Source organism: Canis lupus, chromosome 8 (genome assembly GCF_011100685.1).
Source record: "Canis lupus familiaris isolate Mischka breed German Shepherd chromosome 8, alternate assembly UU_Cfam_GSD_1.0, whole genome shotgun sequence".
Classification (NCBI taxonomy): Eukaryota; Metazoa; Chordata; class Mammalia; order Carnivora; family Canidae; genus Canis; species Canis lupus.
The window spans coordinates 74,584,693-74,598,249 of record NC_049229.1 but is presented as its reverse complement, the minus strand read 5'-3'; the positions used below and the strand labels follow the sequence as shown (position 1 = coordinate 74,598,249).

The following is a 13,557-nucleotide window of genomic DNA, read 5'->3' as shown; positions in this document are numbered from 1 at the left end:
TGATCACAGCATTGTAGTGCAGCTTGATAGCATGCATTCTGATGCCTTAATTTTGGTTTTCTTTCTTAACCTTACTCTGGCTATCGGAGCTCTTTTCTGATTTTATAGAAATCTGAAGATTATTTGTTTCATCACTGGGAAGAATGATTGTGGTATTCTTATAGGACTTGCATTCAGTGTCTACATTGCCCTGGGAAGCATAGACATTTTCCCAAAGTTTATTTTTCTGATCCATGTGCATGGAATGTTTCTCCATGTTTCTCTTTGTGTCTTCTTTGATTTCTTTCATAAGTGTTCTCTAGATTTAAAGGACAGATCCTTTACCTCATTGGTTAGGGTTATTCCTAGGTATCTTAAGGTTGGTGCCATTGTAAATGAGTTCAATTCCGATTTTCTCTCCTGTCAGTCTCACTGTTAGTGTATAGGAATGCAGGTGCCCTCTATGCCATGGTTTTGTCTTCTGCCACGTCTCTACATTGCTATGTCATTTCTAGAAAATTTAGGTGGTGTGTCTTGGAGTTAAGAGAGAAATATCATGTACTCTGCAAAAAGGGAGAGTTTCATTTCTTCTTTGTCATTTTGAATGGATTTTATTTATTTTGTTGTCCGATTGCTGATGGTAGGATTTCTACTCCTATAGTGACACAAGTGCTGAGATTGGGAAGCTCTGCTGTCTTTGTGAAATTAGGGACAACTCTGTTTTTCCCCACTGAGAATGAGATTCACTGTGAAAGTCATAGATGGCTTTTATGAGATTGAAGAATGTTCCCTCTATCCTCCACTTAAAGAGTTTTAATCAGGAACATATGCTGGGAGGGGCAAGATGGCGGAAGATTCGGGTCCCCAAGTCACCTGTCCCCACCATATAACCTAGATAACCTTCAATCATCCTGAAAATCTATGAATTCGGCCTGAGATTTAAAGAGAGAACAGGTGGAATGCTACAGGAGAAGACATCATGCTATTATAAAGGTAGGAAGATGACGGGAAAAAAGAATTAAAGAAACAAAGGGCATCCAAGGGGGAGTGGCCCTGCGAGGAACCGGGATAAGGCTGGGGCGAGTGCCCCCAGGACAGGAAAGCCCCGTCCCAGAGAAGCAGGAGCTTCATCAATCTTCCTGGGCAGAAAGGCACTCGCAGGAAGTTAGAGCAGGACCCCAGGAGGACGGGGATGCTGTCAGGCTCCTGGGGACACTAACAGAGCAACTGTACACTGGGGAGAATGCACCGAGCACCCTAAGGGGCTACCGCATGCACGCATTGACCCCAGAGCAGCTCACAGGGGCTCGGGCAGCGGCTCTGCACAGAGGGGGCTGCGCAGCCCTGGGGGCAGCTCGGAGGGGCTCAGTTGGTGGCTCCGTGGAGGGGGCTGCCTGGCCGGGAGAATGAATCAAACAGCACAGGCTCGGGAGCACAGGGCGCTGGGGGACAGCCCAGGATCTGACCTACCCATGGGACAGGAAGAGGTCAGGAGGGCCCAGGACAGCAAGGACACTCCTGCCCCAAGCTGAACAGATCATCGGCCCCGCCTCTGGAGCCTCCAGGCCCCTGCAGGTGGAGAGCTCCATAGTTACTGCGTGAGCTGAATCCAGGGCTCCAGAGCTGGCAGCTGCCACTGCGGTTGTTCCTTCTGGGGCCTCATGGGGAAAACAACACTCACTGAGCCCTGCACCAGGCAGGGGGCAGAGGAACTCCTTCAAGTGCTAACACCTGAAAATCAGCACAACAGGCCCCTCCCTCAAAAGACCAGCTAGATGGACAAGTTCCAGGGGAAGTCAACGGACTTAAAGTATACAGAATCAGAAGATACTCCCCCATGAGTGGGAGTTTTTTTTTTGTTTGTTTGTTTTTGTTTTTTTTTTTTTTTGTTTTTTTTTTTGTTTTTTTTTTTTTTTTTTTTTGCTTTTTGCTGGGGGCATCACAATGCCAGATTTCAGATTGTACTACAAACTGTGGTCATCAAGACAGTGTGGTACTGGCACAAAAACTGACACATAGATCAATGGAACAGAATAGAGAACCCAGAAATGGACCCTGAACTTTATGGTCAACTAATATTCGATAAAGGAGGAAAGACAATCCATTGGAAGAAAGACACTCTCTTCAAAAAATGGTGCTGGGCTGGGATCCCTGGGTGGCGCAGTGGTTTGGCGCCTGCCTTTGGCCCAGGGCGCGATCCTGGAGACCCAGGATCGAATCCCACGTCGGGCTCCCGGTGCATGGAGCCTGCTTCTCCCTCTGCCTATGTCTCTGCCTCTCTCTCTCTGTGTGTGACTATCATAAATAAAAGTTTTAAAAAAAAAAAAAATGGTGCTGGGAAAATTGGACATCTACATGCAGAAGAATGAAACTAGACCACTCTTTTGCACCATACACAAAGATAAACTCAAAATGGATGCAAGATCTAAATGTGGGACAATATTCCATCAGAATCCTAGAGGAGAAACAGGCAAAACCCTTTTTGAACTCAGCCACAGTAACTTCTTGCAAGATACATCCATGAAGGAAAAAGAAACAAGAGCAAAAATGAACTATTGGGACTTCATTAAGATAAGAAGCTTTTGCACAGCAAAGGATACAGTCAACAAAACTCAAAGACAACCTACAGAATGGGAGAAGATATTTGCAAATGACGTATCAGATAAAGGGAAGAACTATAAAGAACTTCTTAAACTCAACACCAAAGAAATTAACAATCCAATCATGAAATGGGCAAAAGCCATTAAGAGAAGTCTCACAGAGGAAGACATCAACATGGCCAACCAGCACATGAGAAAATGTGCTGCATCATTTGCCATCAGGGAAATACAAATCAGACCACAATGAGATACCACCTCACACCAGTGAGAATGGGGCAAATTAACAAGGCAGGAAACAACAAATGTTGGAGAGGATGCGGAGAAAAGGGAACCCTCTTACACTGTTGGTGGGAATGTGAACTGGTGCAGCCACTCTGGAAAACTGTGTGGAGGTTCCTCAAAGAGTTAAAAATAGACCTGCCCTACGACCCAGCAATTGCAATGTTGGGGATTTACCCCAAAGATACAGATGCAATGAAATGCCGGGACACCTGCACCTGATGTTTATAGCAGCAATGTCCACAATAGCCAAACTGTGGAAGGAGTCTCAGTGTCCATCGAAAGATGAATGGATAAAGATGTGGTTTATGTTAGAATGGAATATGACTCAGCCATTAGAAATGACAAATACCCACCATTTGCTTCAATGTGGATGGAACTGGAGGGTATTATGCTTAGTGAAGTAAGTCAGTCGGAGAAGGACAAACGTTATATGTTCTCATTCATTTAGGGAATATAAATAATAGTGAAAGGGAATAGAAGGGAAGGGAGAAGAAATTAGTGGAAAGTATCAGAAAGGGATACAGAACATAAAGACTCCTAACTCTGGGAAATGAACTAGGGGTGGTGGAAGGGGAAGAGGGCGAGGGGTGGGGGTGAATGCTTGATGGGCACTCAGGGGGGCACTTGATGGGATGAGCACTGGGTGTTATTCTGTATGTTGGTAAATTGAACAGCAATAAAAATAAATGTATTATAAAAGATAAATAAATAATAAATAAATCAATAAATAAATTCATAATAAAATAAAATTAAAAATAAAATAATAATAATAAAAAAGAATAGAATCTAAGACTGGAGCTGACTATATAGTCAGAGGACATGCAAATAAGACCCTCCCTACACTGATTAAACCAACCCAACGCCAACCCTAAGCCTGGATAGGAGCTCTAGCAACAGGATCCCCAGGTGGCCCCATTCAATTGCTCACGACACAGCACAGAAAAACCAGTATGGAGTCTGTGCTCCACTGGGTTTTCCTTGTCACTATTTTAAAATGTAATTCATGGTGAAGAAGGAACTTTGAGTCTGTGAGTGGAGGTGAGTGAGCGAAAGAGGGGTTGTCGGACAATTTCCTGACCAGGATGTCTTGTGTCTTCAGATGTCCAGGGTGAGGTGCAGCTGGTGGAGTCTGGGGGAGACCTGGTGAAGCCTGGGGGGTCCCTGAGACTCTCCTGTGTGGCCTTTGGATTCACCTTCAGTAGCTACAGCATGCAATGGGTCCGTCAGGCTCCTGGGAAGGGGGTGCAGTGGGTCGCATACATTAACAGTGGTGGAAGTAGCACAAGCTTCGCAGATGCTGTGAAGGGCATGAGCTGGTTTCGCCAGGCTCCAGGGAAGGGGCTGCAATGGGTTACATAGATTGGGTATGATGGAAATAGCACATACTACACAGACACTGTAAAGGGCCGATTCACCATCTCCATAGACAACGCCAAGAACATGCTGTATCTGCAGATGAACAGCCTGAGAGCCGAGGACATAACCCTGTATTACTGTGCGAGGGACACAGTGAGGGGACCTCAGTGTGAACCCAGACACAAATGTCCCTGTAGAAGGGGATCAGGACCACCAGGGGGTGGACACTCCTAACCACTTCTGTCTTGAAGGCCCAGGAGCAGGTGCAGATGGAGGTTCTGGGCAGATTTCTTGTCAGGGTCTGGACTTCCTCTCCATGGAGCAGTTTCCCCCAGGGAGCCCCTCTGAACACTTGATTACGTGCTTACCTCTTCAGTCTCTGTCTTAGAGACTTAGAAATTCAAATATAGCACTTGCACTTACTTGTACTTAACTTTTCCTGACCCAAAATACTAATCAATTACAAATAACTCCATTCACATCATCTGAACATTTTCATGAGTCCCAGTGATACTCACTGTAGATCACAGGACCCCAAGCTAACATGCTGTCTTGCACATCACGGTACAGAGGAATCTCCAATCAACACAATATAAAAGAGACATTCTACCAAAATATTAATAATGTCTGGGGAGTGAGAAATAATCTCAGTATGACATGGTAGGGAGTGGACTCAGAGGTAACTCACACACACACACACACACAATCACGAGAGTATAACCATTCTACACCTTCACTTTCATGTCTGATGAGAACCAGGCAGGCCTCTCATCACGTCATAAATGCCTGGGTGGTGCCAAGGAATGACACTGGCTCAGGGTGTGATTTGTGGGTCAGTGGTGGGGACAGGGTCCTGCTCTATGGTATATGGGGAGGAAGTGGGGTCTTAGAGGAGCACTTAGGTCAGGAGGTGCAGCCTCATTATGGGATCAGGGCACTTATACACCAGGACTGGGAAACCTCCCTGCACACTGGCCCCATGTGAGGGGATGGAGAAAGGACAGGGTAGGACTTGCGTGCTCTCCAGACACATCAGCCTGCACCTGGACCTCAGAAGTCCCAGATTCCAGATCTGTGAGAATGAGTGTCTGTTGTTTGATCCACCCAGTCCATGTACGATGTTCCAGTAGTGAGGACAGGATAAATCATTTTTTTCTTTGTTTAAATTGAATTTACCATTATTTACTACATACACAGTTCCTATCACTTCATGTGTCCTCCTAAACACCCATCACCCAGTTGCCCCATCCCCAACCTCTCCCTTCCACCAACTCTCAGGCTTTTTTCCCCCTGAGTTAAGTGTCTCTCATGATTTGTCTTCCTCTGTAGTATTACTCCACTAAGTTTCACTCCTTCCCTTATGGTCTCTTTCAATATTTCCTATATTCCACATATGGGTGAGACCATATCATTGCCTTTTTGTGATTGATTTATTTCTCTCAATATAATACCTCCAGTTCCATTCATTTTGAAGGAAATGTTATTTCATTATATTCATCAATTCTGACAGCTGTGTAATATCCCAAAATACATATAAACCACATCTTTATTTTGTATTTTTTATTTGAGTTCCATTTGGCAACATATAGCATAACACCCAGGGCTCATCCTGCCAAGTGCTCCCCTCAGTGTCCATCACCCAGTCACCCTAACCCCCTCCCACACTTCCACTACCCCTTGTTTCTTTCCCAGAGTTAGGAATCTCTCATGTTCTGTCATTGACTCTGATATTCCACACTCATTTTCTCTCCTTTCCTCTTTTTTTTTTAAGATTTTATTTATTTATTCACAGAGACACAGCTAGAGAGAGAGAGGCAGAGACACAGTTAGAGGGAGAAGCAGGCTCCATGCAGGGAGCCTGACGTGGGACTCGATCCCAGGTCTCCAGAATCACGCCCTGGGCTGCAGGCGGCGCTTAACCACTGCGCCACCGGGGCTGCCCTCTCCTTTCCTCTTATTCGCTTTCACCATTTTTTATATTCCCCGTTTTAATGAAAGCATGTAATATCTGATGGCTGTGTAATATCCCACTTTATATATAGATCACATCAATCCATTCATCTGTCAATGGACACAGAGGCTCCTTCCACATCTTATTTATCACTCTTCTGTAGAAGGGCATCCTGATTTCTCCCATAGTTTGGCTATTGTGGACATTGCTGCAGTGAACATTGATGTACAGGGGTCATTTCATTCATTAAATCTGTGTCTTTTGGGTAAATACCCTGTAGTGCAATGTCTGCATCCAAGCATGGCATTTTCTCACTTTTTCAGGACATTCCTTTCTGTTTTCTGGAGTGGCTGAACAAGCCTACCTTTGCACCAAACGTGAAAGAGAAAGTTCCACTTTCTCAAAATCTTCGCTTGTATTTATTGTTTCTGGCCTTGTTACTTTATCCATTCTGAGTTGTATAAGTGGGATCTTAGTCTAGTTTTCATTTGTATTTCCCTGATGCCAAGTCATGTGGTTCATTTTTCTCATCTGCTGGTTGGCCATTTGTCAGTCTTCTTTGGAGAAAAGCCTGTTCATGTATTCTCCCCATTTCTTGACCGGATTCATTGTTTTGTTGGGTGCTGAATTTGGTAAGGAAATATCTTGTCCTATTCTGTAGGTTGCCTTTCATTTTGTCGCCTGTTGCATTGTTGTACAGATTCTATCTTGAGGAAGTCCTAATAGTTTATTTTTCCCTTTGTTTCCTATGCCTTTTTTTATAATAAATTTATTTTTTATTCGTGTTCACTTTGCCAACATACAGCATAACACCCAGTGCTCTTCCCCTCAAGTGCCCCCCTCACTGCCTGTCACCCATTCACCCCCACACCCCGCTCTCCTCCCCTTCCATCACCCCTTATCACTGGATGAACATTTCGTGCCCCATGTCCCCATGTCCCCATTTCAATCCCACCTGCATCTGTGACTCTCCCTCTGTACATGAGATCAGTTTCCCTTTAGGATTTCCTCAATGGAACCCTCGAGGGACCTACACAACTTATTTATCTCTTATCATTTTATTTAAATGCAATCATTTTTGTCATGGAATTTGCAATAACCAGGTAACATGACCTGGTTATGTCAATATCTAACAGCTCTACCATCCTATTTCATAGTCTACGTGTGAACTTACATGATAGTGAAGCTATTTCAGGCAAGTTAAATCCACTCATAGTCAGCAAGGCAGGGGAGAAGCTCTGAATGCCCAGAAACAGGGCAGTGGTTGGCTTTGACGATTTCATCAACATTTATACAATATCAGATTCCCCAGACATGAACACTCAGAAAATAAGTGTGAGAGGATGGAGCAAGTGATCACAGTTCATCTTGTAGTGTGCAGCTCCTGGACCTGAGCTGGAGTTACATGGATGTCTAAATGCACAGTGCAGTTGGCAATAGATTGTTATCATTTGCTCTTGGTTTTGTTTCCTCTGTGAATGCTCACTCCCCACCTTGTTGAGGCTTGTTTTGGGGTTTTGTGACTCTCTTCCTGGTTGCACTGGAGAGCCATTCTGAACATGGCCTCCTACCTCTAGCCTGGGATTGAATGTTCTCACCCCTGATTCTTCAGGGAACTCTCATAGGAGCCATCAAGCACTTTCTGTCCTCAGTCGACATCTGAATCTTGTGTTCACCGTACCTGTCTCTGAGCTGGTTTATCTCAGGCAGCATTATACTGTTAGTTTAGGAGGGATAAGAAAAATAAAAATATATGCTATACAATGGAAAATGTTCATTCTGACACCAGTTTATTATATCCCAAACTCTACTTGAATGAGATCATTCTGCATCAGGTAATCTCATCAAAGCGATTACAGAAGATCACAGATTTAACTGCAGTGGAACACAGTGAATGGTTTGTTAGAGAATTACAAATAGAACTGCATTACCTGAAACCTTCTGAAATTCAGCTAAATTCTAAATTAAGCAAAATCATGCAATCCCCAATACATGCGGAATCCACTATTCTAAGGAACCCTGCCACTCTGTCGTTCAGGTGTTTCAGAGGGGCAGTAAATCCTGTGGAGAGGAGCACAGGCCAAGAATCTGGGGTTAGACCCACCTGAAAATGTGCACAAGGACACCTTAGAAACCCTCTACAATGTAAGGGGTAAGTTCACAACACTGTATGGGGAAACGTGACACCTACAAACCAAGAGTTATATGCAAATACAATGACAAAGTAGCACGTGGACACAAAGTCTGAAGTCTGGAATATTACATAATAAAAACCATAGTTTTCCAAAGAAGTAAATATGAACATACAAAGGCAGTAACATCTCTGGTCAAAAGAGTTCCACATGGGATCCCTGGGTGGCGCAGCGGTTTGGCGCCTGCCTTTGGCCCAGGGCACGATCCTGGAAACCCGGGATCGAATCCCACGTCGGGCTCCCGGTGCATGGAGCCTGCTTCTCCCTCTGCCTCTGCCTCTGTCTCTCTCTCTCTCTCTGTATGACTATCATAAATAAAAAAAAAAAGAGTTCCACAGAAATGAGCCCAAGCTGAGAATATACTGAGAGGACATGTATATAAGGGACCCTCTCTATTGAATAAAACATCCCAAACCTGATTCTGCATCTGGGGGAGGAGCCCTGCTCCAGGAACAATAGGTGACCAATTCAGTGATCAGGACAAAACACAACTCACCACGGAGTCTGTGTTCATCTGGGTTTTCCTTGACACTATTTTTAAATATATATATATTTTTATTTTCTATTTGAGTCAATTTGCCAACATAAAGCATATCAACCAGTGCTCATCACATCAACAGAAGAATGGGCATTTTTAAGAACTGACAGAAAATCTACCATAATATATATGTTTAATCTTTTTAAAAATGTCTCTATGATTTTGATATTTTCATCTAATTTTGTTAGAAAGAGAGAAATTATACCTCAAAAGTTCATAAACATTGGGATATAGGGTATTGAGGTTGAATATGTTTGATTAAAACATTTTATCCCCAACTGGGAGCAGATATTAATTATGACTCCACTGTGGTAACATGTGGGTTGAAATTGAAACCACACCTGCCTTTCCTAATTCATCAATGCCCGCATCTCACTTTCAGCCTGTCCGGTACCCATCATCCCATGACATCCCTGTTTGGGGACTTCCTGCACTGATGGAAAAGGCCTGTTAATACGGGGTGCTGCTGGATACTCAGAAAGCATGAACAAGTGTCTACTGGCATTCATCTGAAGCTACTATTCCTCTACAGGGAATAGGTCAGAGCTCGAAAATTCATGTTTACTCTGTACTGTTCCCCTGACTTTCATCTCCTGATACAAAAAAAGGGATTCCTTTTTCTAATTAAATATTTTTAATTTAAAATCTAGTTCTATATACTATGAATCTCTAAAGTTCCCCTGGAGCTTTCCTATGACCCAGCAATTGCACTACTGGGATTTACTACAAAGATACAAATACAGTGAAAGACCACGACACCTGCACTTCGATGTTTATAGCAACAAAGTCCAGAGTGGCCAAACTGTGGAAGGAGCCTCGGTGTCCATTGAAAGATGAAGGATAAAGAAGATGTGGTCTATATATACAATGCAATATTACTCAGTCATTAGAAATGAAAAACACCCACCATTTGCTTTGAGGTGATTGGAACTGGAGGGTATTATGCTGAGTGAAGTAAGTCAGTCGCAGAAGAACAAACATATGGTATCATTCATTCAGGGAATATAAAAAGTAGTAAATGGGAGTAAAGGGGAAAGGAGAAAAAATGAGTGGGAACTGTCAGAGAGGTCGACAGAACATGAGAGACTCCTAACTCTGGGAAAGGAACTCTGGGAAGGAACTCTGGGAAGGCATAGTTGTAAGGGAGGTCAGCAGAGGTAGGGGTGACTGGGTGACGGTTACTGAGGGGTCACTTGACGGGATGAGCACTGGGTGTTATACTATATGTTGGCAAAACGAACTCCAATAAAAAATATAATTAAGAAAAAAAATTTAAAAAAAACAAATGAAACTTCAGATAATGAGGAATAATCCTAACCAAAGAGAAAAGGACCTATAGTCTAAAAATTCTAAAATACATATGAAAGACATTAGAGAAGACAGAAATATATGGAAAACAGTCTATTCTCATGGATTGGAAAAATAAATATTCATATAATGTCTAAGCCACCAACAACAATCTATGCATTCGATATGAACCCTATCAAAACACCACCAACATTTCTCTAGCGAATGGAACAAGCCTAAAATTTGTAAATAAACAGAAAAGATTCTGACTAGGCAAAAGAATGTTGAAACAAAAAACAAATCAGGGCAGCCTGGGTGGATCAGCGTTTTAGCACTGCCTTTTCGTCCAGGACGTGATCCTGGAGACCTGGGAACGAGTCCCATGACAGGCACCCTGCTTGGTGCCTGCTGCTCCCTCTGCCTGTGTCTCTGTCATTCTCTCAGTCTCTCTGTGTCTCTAGTGAGTACATAAATAAAAACTTAAAAAAAAAGCGAAAGCCATCACAATTCCGGATTTCAAAGTTGTGATCGTCCAACAGTATAATAGTGTCACTAAAACAGGCACATGGTCAATGGAATAGAATAAAGAACCCATAAATGGACACACAGCTCTATGGTCAACTTATCTTCAACAAAGTACAAAAGACTATCGATGGGAAAAAGGACAGCCTCTTCAACAAGTGGTGTTGGGAATATTGGACAGCTGCAAGTAGAAGAATGAACCTGGGCCACATTCTTACATTCCACACAAAGATAAATTCAGAGTAGATGAAAGACCTAAATGTGAGGCAAGAAACCATCAAAATCAAGGAGATTTTGTGACCTCAGCCACAACAGGTTCTTGTACTCGAATCTCCAAAGGAAAGGGAAACAAAAGTAAAAGTGAACTCTATGGACTACATCAAGGAAGGAGCTGTCATGCAGCTGTGGAAACACTCAACATAATTAAAAGGCCTAACAAATTGGAAAAGATTGGGATGCCTGTGTAGCTTGAGCATCTGTCTTTGGCTCAGGGAGTCCTAGAGCTCTGGGACTGAGATCAGCATTGGGCTCAGTGTGGGGAGCCCACTTCTCCTTCTGCCCATCTCTGAATCTCTCTCCCCATCTCTGATGAATAAATAAATAACATCTTCCAAAAGAATAAAAACAATGGGAGAAGAGAATTGCAAATCTATCTCCAGATAAAGGCTTGTTTCCAAAATCGAAAAATAAATTACCAAACTAAACAACCACAAAGTGAAAACTACAGTCAGAAATGGGCAGAAGACATAAAGATTCACCTTGTCCTGATTGGAATTGTAGACTGTCACTTTATATTAGGTAGGTCATCCACATACAAAATGAAATTTATTGTCTCCTCTAGGTCTGCCTTATATCAACTGCATGATTAAAACAGACAATGCATCCTGAAGAGAAGAAGAAAATGCTTTCTGCCACAGACTGGAAGACCTACCAGTAAACGTGGCAAGAAAACTACATAAAAAAAGGTGATAAACTGGAAAGAAAATAATTAGTTTTCTTATGACGATGTATTAATAGAGTCAATGAGTAAAAACGCCAGATAAAAACTGGAAGAAATAACTCGTGAGCTCAGCAAAAAATCAGTATATAAAATCAGCAAATAAAATAAAGATATATTCCTACATAATAACAAATTACATATACAAGATTAACAAAATAATCCAATTTACACTAGCACCTAAAATAAATATGTAGAATTAAAATTTACTAACAAGATGAAATATCTCCAGAAAATGACCTATATTGATGTGTCTTTTGAAATGCACCCAGAAATTAATAAATAACTGTGCTTAGAACTGCATATAGTTAGAGGGCCATCTACACAAATTGCTATAGAATTGTGGTGCAATACATGTGTTGGCTTTAAATACACGAATGTAAGTCTGGAGCTGGTTACATAGTCAGAGGACATGCAAATAGGGCCCACCCTCCACTGATTAATCCAGGCCAGTCCTGACCCTGCAGCTGGGAGAGGAGCCCCAGCCCCAGGATCCCAAGGTGACCTGATTCACTGATCAGGACACAACAGAGACAAACCACCATGGAGTGTGTGCTCGGCTGGGTTTTCCTTGTCGCTATTTTAAAAGGTAATTCATAGAGAACCAGAGACCTTGAGTCTGTCAGTGGAGATGAGTGAGAGAAACAGGGGATGTGGGACAGTTATTTGACCAGGATGTCTTGTGTCTGCAGGTGTCCAGGGTGAAGTGCAGCTGGTGGAGTCTGGGGGAGACCTGGTGAAGCCTGGGGGGTCCCTGAGACTCTCCTGTGTGGCCTTGGGATTCACCTTCAGTAGCTACTACATGAGCTGGATCCGCCAGGCTCCTGAGAAGGGGCTGCAGTGGGTCGCAGATATTAGTGATAGTGGAGGTAGCACAGGCTACGCAGACGCTGTGAAGGGCCGGTTCACCATCTCCAGAGACAACGCCAAGAACACGCTGTATCTTCAGATGAACAGCCTGAGAGCCGAGGACACAGCCGTGTATTACTGTCCGAAGGACACAGTGAGTCGAACTCAGTGTGAGCCCAGACACAAACCTCTCTGTTAAGGGGATCAGGACCACCAGGGGGTGCACACTCCTCACCACTTCTGTCTTGAAGGCCCAGGAGAAGGTGCAGATGGAAGTTCTGGGCAGGTTTCCTGTCAGGATCTGGGATTCCTCTCCAAGGAGCAGATTTCCCCAGGGAGTTATCTATGCAGATGATATGTGCATACCTATTCAGTCTCTGATTTAGACACATCTGTTTTTTATATGAAAACAGCTATTATGCCATGCACAAAAGACAGCGATTCTTTTTTTATCAATAGATTTCACATGGGATCCCTGGGTGGCGCAGCGGTTTGGCGCCTGCCTTTGGCCCAGGGCGCGATCCTGGAGACCCGGGATCGAATCCCACATCGGGCCCCCGGTGCATGGAGCCTGCTTCTCCCTCTGCCTGTGTCTCTGCCTCTCTCTCTCTCTCTCTGTGACTATCATGAATAAAAAAAAAATCTTTAAAAAAAATAGATTTCACAGTAATTTTATTTTATTTCTTTAATAATTTATTTTTTATTGGTGTTCAATTTGTCAACATACAGAATAATAGTGCTCATCCCGTCAAGTGCCCCCCTCAGTGCCCATCACACATTGACTCCCCACCCCCGCCCTCCTCCCTTTCCACCACCCCTAGTTTGATTCCCAGAGTTAGGAGTCTTTATGTTTTGTCTCCCTTTCTGATATTTCCTACCCATTTCTTCTCCCTTCCCTTCTATTCCCTTTCACTATTGTTTATATTCCCCAAATGAATGAGAACATATAATGTTTGTGCTTCTCCGATTGACTCATTTCACTCAGCATAATACCCTCCAGTTCC

At 43.3% G+C, this 13,557-nt stretch overlaps 1 gene segment (V, D, J or C); it reads left to right on the top strand.

The window, feature by feature from the left end:
• Window positions 1–12,147: 12,147 nt before the first annotated feature.
• On the top strand, window positions 12,148–13,063 carry LOC119869051 (the record flags this gene model as incomplete). The annotated part of the segment is given in 3 exon segments: window positions 12,148–12,293; window positions 12,397–12,707; window positions 13,013–13,063. Coding segments are annotated over 3 exon segments (408 nt in total), but the record flags the coding sequence as incomplete, so codon positions are not given.
• Window positions 13,064–13,557: the final 494 nt, after the last annotated feature.